The sequence below is a fragment of the Neophocaena asiaeorientalis genome, unplaced genomic scaffold (genome assembly GCF_003031525.2).
Source record: "Neophocaena asiaeorientalis asiaeorientalis breed wild unplaced genomic scaffold, Neophocaena_asiaeorientalis_V1.1 scaffold432, whole genome shotgun sequence".
Lineage (NCBI taxonomy): Eukaryota > Metazoa > Chordata > Mammalia > Artiodactyla > Phocoenidae > Neophocaena > Neophocaena asiaeorientalis.
The window spans coordinates 1963665-1981218 of NW_020174549.1; the positions used below are offsets into that span (position 1 = coordinate 1963665).

The window sequence follows — 17554 nt, forward strand, 5'->3', positions numbered from 1 at the left end:
GAATAATCTATATCATGCAATCATATGAGAATTTAATCTTAGCGTAAGACATTAAGAAACTGCAAATTAAAACAATGACCTCATGCCATATTTTTGATTTACCAAAAGGTAATGATATTTAATATAGATCAGAGAACTTTGAATGGGAACTTTGACAATGATACTAACAATGGGAATGCAAATTTTTACCGTGATCTGGGAAATAAATTTTGTATTATCTATCAATAAAATGCTAATGACTTTGAGGTTAATAATTCTGTTTCTGGAAATTTATTATAAGGACATAATAAAAATATTTTTAAATTATCTGTACAAAACTGTTATCATAGTGCTGCTTACAACATTAAAATTTGGGACCAATTTAAATGTGCTTGAATAGATTTTTCTTTTAAAAAATTGCCATGTATTTATTATATAGGTTATAAAGATATTTAAGAGTCATAAGTTCTAAAAACTATGTAAGAGCATAAAAAATGTTTTAAGATATTATGTTTAATAAAAAAGGAACAACATTTCGGGGGCTTGCCTGGAGGCGCAGTGGTTGAGAGTCCGCCTGCCGATGCAGGGGACGCGGGTTCGTGTCCCGGTCCAGGAGGATCCCACATGCTGCTCCGCGGCTGGGCCCGTGAGCCGTGGCCGCTAAGCCTGCGCGTCTGGAGCCTGTGCTCCGCAGCAGGAGAGGACACAGCAGTGAGAGGCCCACGTACTGCAAAAAAAAAAAAAAAAAAAAAAAGGAACAACATTTCATATGTATCCCAACTCTATAAACCATATAGATAAATAGTCTAGACAGAAGTATACCAAAGGCTATGTCTGATTTTTTTTTCCTTTTTGCTATACATAAAATATTGTGTCTTTTTTACTTCTTTGCTAATAATATATAAACCAAAAAATAATAAAAGTACTATTAATATTAACTTTAACTTTCCTGATATTTCTCTCCAATAGGTGTCAATCCACGTTCATCCAGCTTTTACCCCACCTTATCTTTTCCCAATTGGAGATGTTGCTATCACGTACACAGCAACTGACCTATCCAGCAACCAAGCCAGCTGCACTTTCCATATCAAGGTTATTGGTAAGTCTTCAAATTACTTGGGTAGGTTTGTGAAAATAATCCAGTGCCCCCAAAGACTTTCCTTCTCCTTTATCTTCAACAACTCCTTTCTCACTGATTCTTCCTTCTGTCATTGAAGCCACTTCCTCTTTGAAACCTATGTACCCTTTAATTATCACTCTGTCTCTTTGACCCCTTCCGATATGAGCCTTTTGAAAAGTTCCCAATGGTTGCCATCTCTTTTGGCTTAACTGCCATTTATTCTCAAAGTCACTCAAGTCTGGCTTCTGTCTCCTTCACTCATAGAAACTACTTTCATCAAGGTTACGGTGATCTCTAGAGCTAATCCTACTGCACACTTTTTAGTCCTTATTTGACATGTTTCCATAGATTTTACATTATTAACCATGCTCGCTTTATCAAAACTGCCTCCTTCCATAGCTTCTCTGACACCAGTCTTTCTGGTTTTTTTCCCCCATTATTCTCATTTTTCCTCCTTGATTGCTTTTTTAGGCTTCTCTTCCTCAGACCAACTCTCAAATGTGGATCATCCCCAGGATTCCGGCCTTGGCCCTCTTCTCTTTCTCTCTCTCTAGTTTTCCTGGTAATTTTGTTAACTGACAGCTCCCAGATTTCTATCTCCAGCTCAGATTTCTCTTCTGAAATTCAGAGCAGTATATAATACTGCCTACCGACTTTCCCACGTGGATGCCCCACAGGCACTTCAAACTCACCCGAACCTAAAATATTTCTTAGCTCAGAAAATGGAGTGAAGACCTAGCTACCATGCAGAAATCTGGAAGTCATTCTTGATTCCTCTCCCTCCATCACCAACATCTAATACCTCATCAGGTTCTACTGGTTTCATCTCCTTAGTATCTCTGAAATCTGTCCCAGTCTCTCCATCCTCACATCCCACTGCTATACATCACTCCTTCTTTTTAATTTTACTTTATTGTTTTGGTTTGGTTTACTCCATCATCTCCCAATTGGTGTTTGTGCTTTCAATCAATTCAGTAGATAGCAGATACCCACCAGCAAGACTTAATACGTGGAGAATATATGAAGTGGTCTGTAGCACTCAGGAGCACAGACTCTGAACCCAAACTGCTTGACTCCACAGCCAGCTCTCCCACTTAAGGCAGTGTAACCAGTCACCTCTCTGTGCCTCAGTTTCTTCATCCAGAAATAGAATTAATAAATATATTACCTTATAGGGTTATTGTGAGATTTTTGGTTAGTTAAGATATACAAACTGCTCAAGGTAGTGCCTGACACATTAAGCTCTGTGTAAATATACTAACATTTTTGTATGTTGGTCTCAGGTGTATTTTTAATGTTTATTTTAAAATTCAGTACATTAAATTCATTTCATTTTAAGACTTTTACGTAACCTCTTGAAATAACCAATGTGTATCAAACTGGCTTCTTACCCTAGAAGTGATAGGTTTTGGTGAAAGTAGATAAAAAGACTCATATGAAAGTCAGTCCAGTTCATGTCGTAGTGCTTAGTTGTTTTTAATTGCTTTTTCAAGGTTGTTTTAAGCATGAATTTTATCAGTCACGTGAAAAATATGTTGGGTTTGTTTTTATGGCGCTGTGATTTTAAACATGAAAATGTGATTCAAGAGTTTGCCAAGTTTTCGTTTTTCACAATGAAGAGTCAGCATGATGAAATGTCAAAAGTGTACTCGAGTGTCTAGCTAGACACTAGCTGAATTTTCAAATTATGAAAGAGAGAGGAAATGGGAGGGAGGAGGGGACAGGAGAAGGAGGGGGAAAGAGAGAATGGGAGAGAAAGGGAGGGGGAGAGAGAGACACAGAAAATATTCCAAAGCCTACATTTTCTTGTTTTCCTGAGATGAGGGGTCGTGTTGGTGTCTTAATGATAAATGAGAGGAAACAGGAACGCTTTTGCTTAACATTCCACAGAGTGCTGCCTCGCTTGCTTTGAACGGATTTTCTCTCCCTCGTGGAGACAATGCATCTGGCTGGTCCCTCCAATTCTTTGACAGTCATTGGCCTCGTCTTACTGCTCTCCTGTCCCTGAACTTCAACTTTAAACTGTTTGGCTAAAATCAGATAAATTTAGAAAATCTTGGAACTATTTCATCTGCAACTTCTTTTGGGAAAATAGTAAATACTGTCGGATTTGTAAGTTTCACTGAATTGGCTTGATGCAGCATTCTGGAAGTGCACTGACCTCCTACGAGCGTTCCTTCATTCTTGTCTTTATTCAGCAACTTTTTCTGAGCATCTTTTATGGGCCAGGTGCCCTGCTAGGCCATGGAGACCTAACTGTGAGCAAAGGAGGCTCCACTGCTGGTTGACAGAGTTTACAGCCTAGGAAGGTAGTAAACCAAAGATCCTGTACTAAGGAAATGACAAACATGAGGAAGAGAGAAAAACTGAACATTTATTCGTAAGACTTAGCTTAAAACAAAAATCTATATATTCTCCAGAGGTAGAGCTCATTTAATTTCAGAATTATATGTTTCCGTATGTCATTGATAGTATATCATCCTAGTCTTGAGGTCTATGACTACAATTTACCAGCTTAATGACCTAAGGCAAGTCTCTTAAATTTGCCTGGTTTCAGATTCCTTACCTATATAATTAGAAAAGAAGTATTCGTCCCTCAAAGGCATGTTGTTACAAATAGAAGGACATTTCAAAAGTGTAAACATTAATAGTTATGTTAAAATTTCCTCCTTTACACCTTCTTTTTTTTTTTGCGGTACGCGGGCCTCTCACTGTTGTGGTCTCTCCCGTTGCGGAGCACAGGCTCCGGACACGCAGGCTCAGCGGCCATGGCTCACGGGCCCAGCCACTCCGCGGCACGTGGGATCTTCCCGGACCGGGGCACGAACCCGTGTCCCCTGCATCGGCAGGCGGACTCTCAACCGCTGCGCCACCAGGGAAGCCCCCTCCTTTACACCTTCTTTGTTGTCCTTTACTGACATCCTAAAAATTCTACCACATTCCGTCAGAGCTTTGAAACCTGGCTTATCCGTGCCGCCACCTCAAACCCCTCCTTCAGTGTACATTACAGTACCCAGCAACAGACTCACAGTTCTTTCATTTCTACCACGGCTTTCACCCCCTCTCCACTGTAGCCCCCCATTCCCATGTCCACACCCTGTTCTTTGTCTTTCCCTGGAATTTATCAGCCTTAGGAATCTTAGACTCCAGTGTCCCATCTATGGACATAACCTCCTGGCCTTCCAACAATACAACATCCTCACTTACATCTTACGTATTCTACAGCATGACTCTGATCTCTGCCCATTGGTCCTTCCATTTAGCATCTATCAGCCCTTCCGTTAAGAGGAGGATCGTGGGAATGATCCCAGTGAAATGACTGCTTTGGTCATTTCACACCTTCCAATTATCTGGGAAGGTTTTCTACACTTCTAGGTGGGTCAGCTCAACTACCAGTGGCGAAACTCACAAATTAAATGCTCACCGTATCCTGAATTTGCCTTTCATACTGCTATGCTCATGGTGATTTTAGCAATCTGGTATTCCTTCTTCAACAGGCAGAGGGAAGTATAGCAAGAATCAGCTTTTTCTTTTGATGTTGAGGTCAGGGATGAAGCATACCTCATCATCAAAGGGGCCCCAGGGCCAGCCTTATGTCTAACAAGGTCAAGGTTCTCTGCCAGCACAAGTAGACTCTGGTTCTCTCTTGCAGCCTTCCTCACCAGTTGTGAACATCAGTTGTGACTTCATTCTCTGATTTCATGTTCTTTAGATGTAGAACCACCTAGCATAGACTGGTGCAGATCCCCACCTCCAGTCCAGGTCTCCGAGAAGGGGCACGCTGCCACCTGGGATGAGCCTCAGTTCTCGGACAACTCAGGTGAGAACGCAGAGATCGTGTTCTCAGTGTGTTACCGCCAAATTATACTTTATTTTAAAAAGCTTTTAAAAAGGTAGAAGAGAAATGCAAAGCAAATTACATCGAAATAGAGTGAATAATTATATAAGGTAATATGTTTTAATGCTAGGATAAGTATACATAATTTAACATTATTAATCTTACCTATTCATGGCGTTTCCTTTCATTCAATATTCAGTGGACATTATTAAACGTGTACAAGGTGTTTTATTTGAAAGTGTTCTAATAAATTCATCGAGTCTCTAAGCTTCCATTGTCCTAAAGACATAAACTATGCATCCTATTGGTAAATCTAACGCAGTTCTATGTTTTCATACTCAGTTCTTAAACATTTGTCAAACAAGTTATAAAAATTCATGGGAAAACAGAAAAAAATGGGCTAATATAGCTGAAGTTCACTTTAAAACTTTGACCAAAACCCCGGAAACAATAAGAATGCAAGTTAAATAGATTACTTAATTAAATTTCCAGTATTCACAGAGACTGACCTATTCAAGGAAGATAATTTATTTAGTAAGAATGCCTTAATTCAATAGGTTTTTGAGTCAACAATTTCTGTGTTATAGCGTAAAACTATATCCTTTATTTTCTACTAGCGGCCAAATCAGTACAAATAGAATGCCCAGCTGGTTTGTATAAACAGAAAATGAAAATTCAAATCAAATAAAGTGACCGCACACAATAACCCTCAAGTTGGATTCCTTCTTTCCGCTTCTTTCCTTTCTAGGGGCTGTGTTGGCCATCACCAGAAGTCATACACCAGGAGACCTTTTCCCTCACGGGGAGACGGTAGTGCGGTACACAGCCACTGACCCCTCAGGCAATAACAGAACATGTGACATCCACATTATCATAAAAGGTATACTCTGCATAAGCCTCCAAAAATCTGGTTGAACTTGATATATGTAATCGCTATTAAGCTCTATTTTGTGAAAGAAAATAGTCCATGAGCAGTAGGTGTTTAAAGTTAGAATACTGACAGGTTTTACTGAGATTTCTGACTATTATTCCTTCACTTCATGGTAAATAGAAATATTTTCTTCTGGGGTAGTCTTTAATTAACGACTTATTAACATTTTCTCCAAAGTTGTAAAGTATTGTTGTCATGATCCTATTTTGAATGCTTGAGGAGACAGATTCAGAAAATGTTATTTCCTATGTAATGTTACCTGGTTTTCATTTTTCTTAAAGGAATGCCAAAAATAACTCGCAAATCAGAAGTACTTTATCTTTTCATAAAATATGCACAGTTACACAGAGGTAATTAATTACCCATAATTACACATAGGTACAGTTTTTTGACTGAACCCACCTAGGAATCAAAAAGCAGACTTTGCAACAATCCCACACTAAGGATGTACTGTGAGAGTTTTTCTAGGAGTAGTGGTAGACGGGAGGAATCCTTTTCAAAATTCAGCTTAGACTCCTGGATTTTAATTTGTATTTCTTATACCACTGTATATGAGTAATACAGTTTTTTTTACGCAGGTTCCCCCTGTGAAGTTCCGTTTACACCTGTAAATGGGGATTTTCTGTGTAGTCAAGATAGTGCTGGAGTTAACTGCACATTAAGTTGCCTAGAGGGCTATGATTTCACAGAAGGCTCTACTGACAAGTACTATTGTGCTTATGAAGATGGTATCTGGAAGCCACCGTATTCCACTGAATGGCCAGACTGCGCTAGTAAGTTCTAATTATTTTCTGGACTCCTTTCGTATGTGTGAATATGTATTTGTCTGCCTAGGTGTATAAATTTCTAAACATTGAAGGGAAAAATTGCTTTAATATAGGGATTCGGTTTGGTGAGTGGAAAACGGTGCCGTGAATTTGAAGTGTTTGCAGAGAAGAGAAATGCTTGTCCCTTGACTTAAGATATTAGCCCCCCAGAGTCTTGCTATATATCAGATTGCTATAGGATAAGATTCAGTTTATGGCAAAAGCATCTTGGCGCTCTCATTTTCAGTTACCAGAATTATCCGAAGAGACTTGTCGGCGTGTCATTCTTGACTTGTAAACTTCAACTTATAAAGTATAGTCTTACAGTCTTTAGAAGAGCTTATGTTTAAAGTAAGAGCCAGTATATGTGATGCAGTGAGAGATCAGTCACATTCTCTTTAGAAGCGATTTAGATTTAGAGCTATTCTGTAATCTTATATATTATTATAAAAATAACCCAATATCTTTGTCTAGTGTAAATAATATTTTCTGGAGTGAATCTTTGATCTAGTACTGTAGGTGAAGTTTAAATGCCAGTGTCTTAGAAAAACAGTAAAGCCCACTTACTTGAGCTATTTTTTTCCCCAACTTTGGGAAGCAAATAAAAGTGGTATCACTCACCTCTATCAAAGATTTAGATAGTAGGATTTGTTGTTTTGTTTTTTTTTTTGCGGTATGCAGGCCTCTCACTGTTGTGGCCTCTCCTGTTGCGGAGCACAGGCTCCGGATGCCCAGGCTCAGCGGCCATGGCTCACGGGCCCAGCCGCTCCGCTGCACATGGGATCTTCCCGGACCGGGGCACAAACCCGCATCCCCTGCATCAGCAGGCAGACTCTCAACCGCTGCGCCACCAGGGAAACCCTAGACAATAGGATTTTAATGCTGATGCTATTAGGAGACATAGTCTCTGAATATTCTGAGACATCTTGCTGAGTCTAAATTCTAAGCTTCTGATCCAAGGAAAAATTTATCTTTGTGAAATTACACTTTCAAGAAATAGAATTTCACATAATATTCAGAAATTTTTCAATGTCTATTGGTTGCAAATATAATATAAACATATAAGTTTACATAAATATAAATTATAATATCTTTGATGCAGCTAGTATTTTTCAAAGATTCCCAGGAATATAATGAGGAGAATTTTTATATCTCTTTTTCTCTTAAATGCTCCTTTTTTTATATGATTGGAAGGTAAAGAATAATATATCAAAGCAAATTTATCACCAGGTAACTGGGTACAGAGCTGCTTGGCTCATGGTTTATTATGATCAATTAATGCCTGGAAACGTTCCTTAACTGTCATCTTTTGTTTTTATAACAATCCCAAAAATCATGTCAGGATTAAAATACCAAGTCACAGTTATTCCACAGAAAATTAAATCGTTGTTTTGAAAACACTAACCAACTGGAGCTGTTTTTTCCAACATTTTCCAGTAAAACGTTTTGCAAATCATGGGTTCAAGTCCTTTGAGATGCTGTACAAAGCAACTCGTTGTGATGACACGGATCTGTTGAAGAAGTTTTCTGAAACATTTGAGACCACCTTGGGGAAAATGGTATGTCAGTAACATTCCTGTGTTGTTTGCCATATTTGAAAGGACGCTTGCTGTTGAGTTTTTTGTAACCTCTCTGGGTCACCTGCAACAAAAATTCTTTGTCCCGATGATTCCCTTCTTCTTTGTGACCCAAACTTGCTCCTCATATTTAGAATTATTCATAGGATTTTGGACTTCTGGAGTGAATTATATGTAAATCTGTGTTAAAGCACTTTGAATTTTTTAAAACACTCCAAGTCAGAAAGGGAAGCTTAGGGTCCATGTGGTTTGAGAATGTCTGCTTTGTTATTTAAAGTATGACAAAAATGCCATTGTAGACTGTATTTCTTTTATGATGAGGAGATCATTGAACATTTAAAGGATTTTCTTTTTCATGTGTTTTCGTTTAGGACTCTTTCAGTGATTCCAAGAAAGCAAAACGATGCATTTAACTGTATTGAATGTCTTAAAGGCAGGAAATGATGAGTTGAGTGGCTTAGATTTTGGATAGATTCTGAAAGTAGATGTAGTAGTAGTAGTAGATTTGATACAGAGTGTGAGAGAAAGCGAGGCATCAAGGAGGCGGAGTGTACAGGAGCATAGATACAGGAGTGAGTCCACATGGTGATGTAAGTGTGTGAAGGAAGGATCTTTTGTGACTATTTGATCTGTGAAAAAAGATGCGGAATGATCAGCCTGGAGTATGGATGGGGAGGAGTTGCTGGAGGTTTGAGAAAACAGAACATGGTATAAAATAATTTTCTAGGAGAGCATAAATGAATATTCTAGGGAAATGTAGTAGGCTTGGCAGTAAGCAGCGTTGTGTTTTCTCCTAAGCTATAGTTGAGCATGTGGGCACAAATGTGGAGAAAGCAGAGCAATGAATTTAACCAGGGTTAAAGGTCCTCCAGACAAACATATTGAGGAGGGTGCATGCACGGGAGTAATTCATGGTGGTAGACCATGGGATCCAAGATGGGCAAATAAGGAAGTGAAGACATCAGGAGCTGAGAGACAGTGAGGAGGTGGGTAGCATCAGTGGATTATAGATTCTGATGAAGTCAAAGAATTGTTGGATTCTTGGGAGTAGGAGAAGGTGCAGTTACTGGTAACAACGAGGTCTGAGGGTATGATCATGAGACATACCCTCAAGTGTATGTCTCATGTATGTCAAGTGACAAAGTAGAGCTGGGGGCTTCCCTGGTGGTGCAGTGGTTGAGAATCTGCCTGCTAATGCAGGGGACACAGGTTCGAGCCCTGGTCTGGGAGGATCCCACATGCCGTGGAGCAACTAGGCCCATGGGCCACAACTACTGAGCCTGCGCTCCGCAACAAGAGAGGCCGCAATAGTGAGAGGCCCGCGCACCGCGATGAAGAGTGGCCCCCGCTTGCCACAACTAGAGATAGCCCTCGCAGAGAAACGAAGACCCAACACAGCAAAAATAAATTAATTAATTAATAAACTCCTACCCGCAACATCTTCTTTAAAAAAAAAAAAAATAGAGCTGGAAGACAGAAGAGGAAGAGGAAGTGAGACTCCAAGGTGATAGAAGGATCAGCTGGGTGGATGCAGAAATCACCGAGGGCTGTAACAAGGACGGTTACCAAGCGCTCTCGGAATGAGAGGGTGACTCAGAGTGGGGGAGGGCTGTAGGTGATGGCCACAAGGAGGGTCAGTGTGTGGTATAGTTGATTGCAGGAGCTTCAAAACTGTGAGGCTTCAAGGAGGTTCATGGGAGCATGATCTGGAAACAGCAATAAAGAGTGAGGAGGACACTTCCTCCATGCCCACCACCTAAGAAAACTAGGAAGTCAGGTTTCATTGAGAGCAAAAATGAAGAGAACATAAGGAGAGGAGGTTAAAAATAATAATAATAATAGGAGATTGGCTGATTACTGACTGTGTTTCAGAGGGCATCGAGGAAGATTTTGAGGACTTGGAGAAGGGTGGGAGATAGGGTCAGAGAAAAGGATCTAAAGAGCCATTAATAAAATGTTGTAAATCAACTGCACTTCAATTTTAAAAAAGCCAAATGGGGTGAAAGTTAAGAGACGAGATATCCCAAGAGTCCTGGTTTTCTTGTGGTAAGTGATATAAACCGAAAGAAAAGGCATGAGGCTAATCCTGGTGGTCCACAGGCACTTAGAGGAGGTAGGGGAGGGCATGGAGGAGGGTCAGGAGCCTTTTTAAGGGCAGACAGAGCTCTAGGGCCCTCCCTTCCCTCCTGCTGATGGAGAGGTGAAGGCCAGAGGAGCAAAGGGCTTATCCAAGGCACACCCAGATGTGAAGTACATTTTGTCCTCTTCATTTTTTATTTGCAGGTCCCATCATTTTGTAGTGACGCTGATGACATTGACTGCAGACTGGAGGACCTGACCAAAAAATACTGCCTCGAATATAATTATGAGTATGAAAATGGCTTTGCAATTGGTAATGAAATTATTTAGTGTGGGTAGTTGGCAAAACTGATCTGCAGACTAAGAAAATCATTCCAGAAGAGTGGGGCAAACTGGAAAAATGATCTTTCATTCGTTTATTCATCAAGTATTTTAGGATGACTGGATAACTTGATACTGTGCTTAATGATCTTTATAAATATATTACATTTGGGGTATCAAATAAATTCTTTCAAAATATTAGCCAAAATGCCTCAGGATGATAAAAACTAAGAAAACTAAGTCACATTATGATTGTAAAATTCAAATATTCATATGAGATCTTAGAAGAGAATAGTAATAACTATAAAGTACTAACAACAATTTTTATATGGCATTTAACTTAAATTGCAAGTAAGCCATTTATTCAAGTCTAATATACCTTCAAGTGGAATTCTGATGTTTTCTTTATGTGGAGTCTGAACACTTTTTTCTTTTCTTTTTTTTTTTTTGAGATATAATTGACATATAACTTTCATTAAAGCTACTCCAAAGTGTGCTATGTGATTTTTTTTGGCTGGTCCAACTGACCATTTAGCTTACTGTCTTCAGATTTCTAGATTTCAGTTGTGTCTCTCAATTAGCAAAATTGTCCTTTCCAGTAATTATTTTTATTTCATTCTTATAAAACTGTCCCGAACTTGCAGAGTAGTGTTTTAAAATATAATAGTGATAACAAAATAGTGTTGTGTTTAAAGCACATGAACTCTACAAGCAACTAGTAAGGTCTGAATCCTGGCTTCCCCACCAACTAGGTGTGTGGTCTTGAGCCCAAGTTCTCAAACCACTCTGTGCCTCCATTTTCTCACCTGTAAATTGGGTATATAAGAGTACTGAACACATAGAGCCATTGTAAGGATTAAATGAGGAAGTACAAGTATAAATAAAGTGCTTAGAAGGTTATTTGAGACAGTTTTAATTCACTTGACAGCAGACATCCTTTTTGTTTCTGACACTAGTCGTGTTTTTAGTGATTCAGCACTGAGTGATGTTGAATGTCGCTTTAGATTTTTAAATTTAAAAATGTTATTTGTAAAAAAAAAAAAATGTTATTTGTGCATACATGTTTATTGCAAAAATTTGAAAAATGCTAAAGAACGATATTGAGATAACCTGCAATCCCAGAAATAATTCTGTTAATATATTAATGAATATGTAACTGTACATGCATATGTATGCTGACCCATACTATTTTGTAAACGTGAATTTTTAGGTAAGATTTTATTCAGGACATTTTTACGTCATAAATATTATACTTCAATACAATTTTAATATCTACATATTATTTTATGAGTCAGTTTGCCATAATTTATATAAACAATTTCCTATTGGTAGGCTTAAGTTGTTTTCCAATTTTAACTATTATGTACAACTTCTCAGTGAACATATTTGACATTAAAGTTTTAGATAGAAAAACACAAGGTGGCATTGGCAGGGGAGCTGGCAGTGGCACATCTAGAATAACAATGCCTCTTCCGTCACACATGACCCAGGTTTCCCTCAACCCCCAGACTGTTGAGGTAGGTTGCAGGGGTGCAGGGATACACACAGAGGGAGTCAGTTGTCATCATGAGGCTTTGAGATGGGTGATGTTTGTCATTCTAGAAGGATCCAGATGGCATATGGTACAAGTGATCCTAAGAGACAGCCGTTCCTCCTTGAGTGTCCTCACAACAGAGTCACAAGATCAGCGTAATGGTTATAACACCTTGGCAAGTCATAATGTATGGAAAATAAAGGGCCAATAAATATATTAAAATTGTTTGATCTTATAATAATCATGTAATTCAAATGAAAACTAAAATGAGATGCCATTTTTGACCTGTCAGATTAACAAATTTGAATAAGAATCATAACACCCAGAGTTGGCAAGGGTGTCAGGGGAAAAAAATCATATTCATATATTGTGTGTAGAGGAGACATTGAAGGGCATTTGACGATATGTATCTAAAGGATTAAAAATGCTCAGACCCAGAAATTCCACTTCTAAGGATATTTCTCAAGATAAAACTCATGCTAATGTACAAACATGTACCACATTTTATAAATTCTAAGATGTACACTTTTCATTTGGGCATCTCTGAAATTGGGATGTGTCTTCTCATTGATGGTGTCTTATACTTTATGAAATAGTGTATGTACAAGGATGTTCTAAAATTTTGAAATAACCTAAAAGTCTGAAGATAGAAACCTGCTTAGTTTGTAGTATAGCTATAGAAGAGAATATTATGAAACCATTTGACACAGAAATATTATAATATATTTTTGAAAAAATTTGAAAAATGATTACCAAATAATATACATATAGTATGATCTCATTTTATTAAAAGTGCAATGTGTTTATTTTTATTCTAGCTATATATATATATGTATCTATGCATAAATGTGTATGTGTGTGTTTATATATTCATAGAAAAAATTCTTGCCTAAAATGTTACGGTAGTTATTTCCATGTGATGGAATTATAAGTAATCTCTTATATTTTTCTCTTTGCTAATCTGTTTTTTTTTTTTCTATCAACATAATGGCTACATGACACTTGTGGGACAAATGTTTAAGTGAAAAACAAAAATATTGATCCCAGTTCTTTTTAATGGCCCAAAACATGAATTAAGCTAAAAAAAAAAAAAAACAAAAACACCCTCAAAAACCAACTTACTCAAGTGGACAAGTCTGTATAAATAGAATTTGATGTTTAACGCACCTAACTAAGCAACAACAACAGTATGGCTAGACCAATATTAATATCATTTACTATCACTGAGGTTTTAGAATGAGTCAAATATGAGCCAGTTTGCATAAATCAGCTCAGTTATTCCACAGACAAACCTATGAGGTAAGCACAGTTATCTCAGTTTAGACACAAAGAAACTGAGATTCAGAGAGATGGAAGGAGCTTGACTAAGATTGTACAACGTATATGAGAAGCCACAGTCTGAATCCTTGTGGTTGATCACAGTGATATGGAGGGCATCTAAAGAATCAGTGCAGCCGTGCTGCATCCAGCATAGTTTCCTAACTATGCAATCATTTAACTTACATGCTGCCCTCAGAAACTACCCCCACCTTTGAAATATAATGCAGATATGCAGATACTTGAACAATCTTCACAAAAGGAAATCTGTTTACATGCATTAAGTTTATAACACTGATATAAAAAAGCAAGAATGGAGCAAACCCTGAAGGGAAATAGGAATTGATTAAAATCTGTACCTCCTCCCATTTCCTCTAAAGTTAAGGTAATTTATTATCAGGTCAAGGATAGAATGTTTTAAATGCCTGTATAGCTCTACAGAGACTTTGCTTTATACTTTTAATGGAATTCATTGGTAATCTAAACTTAATATAAAGCGCCTAAAGCTACAATATGATATTACAGACGAAACCTTGTATATGGTATATTATGGGCAATTTAAGCAATGATCAAGGACAGTTTGATTTGTGGACTAACATTAGAACCTAAACGCTGATAAAGGTACAACTGTAACATCTTTTGTCTCTCTGCCCCAACTGTCCAGGACCTGTCGGCTGGGGTGCAGCTAACAGGCTGGATTACTCTTATGATGACTTCCTGGACACTGTGCGAGAAACACCCACGGGCGCTGGCAGAGCCAGATCTTCACGGATTAAAAGAAGTGCCCCATTATCTGACCACAAAATTAAGTTAATTTTTAACATCACAGGTAAGGATAGACTCTCTATTTGAAAAGGTTAATATAGTGAGAAATTCTTGGTTGGAGACCTGTTTTTCAAATTTTCTATTTGTTATCATTATTAGGAAATGACCCTGGAACTGAAAATCAGGGCAAGCACAATCAACCAAGTTTTGTCATTTTTTTCTTAATATCACAGATGTATTTTATAGTTCCCATAGCAACAAGCCCCCTGCTTTGTGCTCATCTTGGCATGATGAACTACGGTGTGTTTTTAAAAAGAGAGAGTTTGCAGGAATTTAATATGTGATCATGAAGAACTCCAGAAAAGGGTGATGTAGATCCATCATAGGAGAGAAAGATTAAAACAAATCGTGTTGTTCTTAATATTCTCCAGGTACTAGTTGCTCAGTAAGTGGTGTTTAAGTTTCAGTTTATTTTTCCTGGAAGATTTTTAATATGCTTTTTCTCTTTGGTGAAAGCTCAGTACAAATGGCTTCCTGCAACACCATGTGTGTGTGTTATGTTTTCTCTTGTTTCGTTTTTATCTCAGCTAGTGTGCCCTTACCTGATGAAAGAAATGATACCCTTGAATTGGAAAATCAGCAACGACTCATTAAGACATTGGAAACTATCACAAATCGACTGAAAAGGACCCTTACTAAGGAGCCCATGTATTCCTTTCATCTTGCATCTGAAATGCTTGTAGCTGACAGCAATTCCTTAGAAACCGAAAAGGCTTTCCTCTTCTGCAGACCAGGCTCCATGCTGAGAGGGCGTATGTGTGGTAAGACTTCTCCCTGTAATCAAAAATATTTGGTGCCTATTGGGTCAAATGACATGGATAGAGTCATTTTACAACTGTAAAGGGATATTGTGATGAAAGCTACATTTTCTTATTGTTACATGCTTAGTGTCTCAGAAGTCTAGATAACCACTATTGGTCATGACAAGAAAATTATTTTAGGTGAGCGACTCAAATCTTAGTTTTATTTATAGATCTTGTAGACCTCACAGCTTTCAGCAGCAACTCCAATAACAGAAACTCATACTTTCTGACCACTCATGTGTGCTGGCTGAGCCCGTCTCATGTGTTTCATCCTGTTTAGCTACTATATGAGGTACCATTCTTATTAAGTACATTTTATACATGAGAAAACTGAAGCCAGGGAGGCTAAGAACTTACCCAGTAAGTCTTACCATTTAAGACAGTAAGTGGTGTAGCCGAGATTCCCACCCAGGCAGCCAACATGAAATTCACATAGCATAAAGTGAACCATTTTAAAGTGTACAATTCAGGGACTTCCCTGGTGGCGCAATGGTTAAGAATCCGCCTGCCAATGCAGGGGACACGGGTTCGATCCCTGGTCTGGGAAGATCCCACGTGCTGCAGATCAACTAAGCCCATGCGCCACAACTACTGAGCCTGTGCTCTAGAGCCCGCAAGCCACCACTACTGAACCCATGTGCCACAACTACTGAAGCCTGCGCGCCTAGAGCCTGTGCTCCGCAACAAGAGAAGCCACCTCATTGAGAAGCCCGCGCACCGCAAAGAAGAGTAGCCCCCACTCGCCGCAACTAGAGGAAGCCCGTGCACAGCAACAAAGACCCAACACAGCCAAAAATAAATAAATAAAATAAATCAATTTATTTTTAAAAGTATACAATTCAGTGGTATTTAGTACAATCGCAATGTCATTCAACCGTCACCTCTATCACAATTCCAGAACATTTTCATCACTCCCAAAGGAGACCCCAGACCCATTAAACTTCCCTTCCCCATTCTCCCTCCCCCGAGTCCCTTAGCTTTTACCCCTAATTTAGACTGTCACAATCTGGATCAGTTCCAGTCTCTTTCCCTAATAAGTCATCATTTATAGATGGCGGGATCTCCTCTGACCAAACTCCGTACACTCAGTGGAACCAACTGACGTGAGTCTTCTGTTAACCCCTCTGTAGGTTGGGGCTCTTGTGTCCTGGTCGGAAAACCTTCCTCAACAGTTCTTATTGCTATTCCCAGAGCTCAGTTGAGTTTTTCACAGTGTGATAAACGCAGTCCATCAAAAGAAAATTAACGTTGTCTTTCCGAGCCTCCTCTTGTTTCTTTCTCAACCTGTGAGTGAAAATCAGGAATTGCCTTGGCCAGCATTTTGCATTTCTCCCTGTGGTCTTCAGACTACCTATGTCAGCATACCCTGATGTGCTTTCAAAATGCAGCTTGATTAAGGCCCCATCCCAAAACGGATGCATCTGACCCCTTGGGGTTAGGGCATTGGAATCTGAAATGTAATAAGTTGCCAGGTAATTCTTACATACCTTAACACCTCAGAATCACCCAAGTGATTCTTTCAAGTGTCCTCTCTATAAAAATACTAACTTCGATAGCAGCCTTTCAGTGAATTTAACATCCCACTTTGGTCTCAGAAATTCTGCACTCCAGGCGTCCAAATAGTAGACCAAATCTTCAAGGAAGGAAGGTTCTAAAATTGGCCTGTTTCCTCAGAGCCTTTGGGTCTGAGGATGCCTCAGACTTGCCTTCAGTGGGCAGTAATTCCTGCAATCAGAGACAAGGGTCGACTTAACTCACTTTTTTTAGGCTCACCACCTTTGCCTGTTTTTATTTCTAGAAATAATGCTATAATGGACACTCAATTTCATAAGGGAAACCATTCAGAAGAACAGCTATGAAATCATTTTTCATATCTCGAAGCCCTAAATTAACCTAAACATTCATTGTTTTATCCTCTTCTTCCATGAACTGTGTGTTTCCAGAATAATCTTGTTTATTAGAACTTTAACCCACACTTCAAAGCCGCCATCATATAAACACTAAGCTTGGTCAACAAGAATTTGCATTTTCTCAAAAAAAAAAAAAAAAGAATCTACTGTTGGTTTAGAGGAATACATTTCTGGAAGGTTTATCATGTGAGTAAGCCTCTGGCAGTAAAATTTAACCCATAAACAATAGTATCTGGAAGCAGGCTTTATTACTCTCATGCCTTAGGGAAAAAGCACATTCCATGCTATATTCAGTGTTTCCTGCTTGTTTTCTCTTCAGTCAATTGCCCTTTGGGAACCTACTATTCTCTGGAGAATTCTGTCTGTGAAAGCTGCTTGATGGGCTCCTATCAAGATGAAGAAGGGCAGCTTGAGTGCAAACCCTGTCCAACTGGAACTTACACTGAATATCTCCATTCAAGAAGTAGCTCGGAATGTAAAGGTAGGGGCTTAGAGCTCATTTTGACCAGAAGCC

General features: G+C 38.8%; 1 protein-coding gene across 1 annotated transcript in view; it reads left to right on the forward strand.

Moving 5' to 3' along the window:
• The window catches only part of SVEP1 (sushi, von Willebrand factor type A, EGF and pentraxin domain containing 1), a 186551-nt gene that overhangs the window by 89197 nt on the left and 79800 nt on the right, over nucleotides 1-17554 (forward strand). Inside the window, exons 10-18 of the mRNA XM_024757284.1 lie at nucleotides 949-1078; nucleotides 4812-4919; nucleotides 5686-5817; nucleotides 6447-6641; nucleotides 8112-8233; nucleotides 10535-10643; nucleotides 14167-14331; nucleotides 14855-15088; nucleotides 17360-17521. Of these exons, the coding sequence (XP_024613052.1) occupies nucleotides 949-1078; nucleotides 4812-4919; nucleotides 5686-5817; nucleotides 6447-6641; nucleotides 8112-8233; nucleotides 10535-10643; nucleotides 14167-14331; nucleotides 14855-15088; nucleotides 17360-17521 (1357 nt within the window). The remainder of the gene's footprint in view (nucleotides 1-948; nucleotides 1079-4811; nucleotides 4920-5685; nucleotides 5818-6446; nucleotides 6642-8111; nucleotides 8234-10534; nucleotides 10644-14166; nucleotides 14332-14854; nucleotides 15089-17359; nucleotides 17522-17554) is intronic.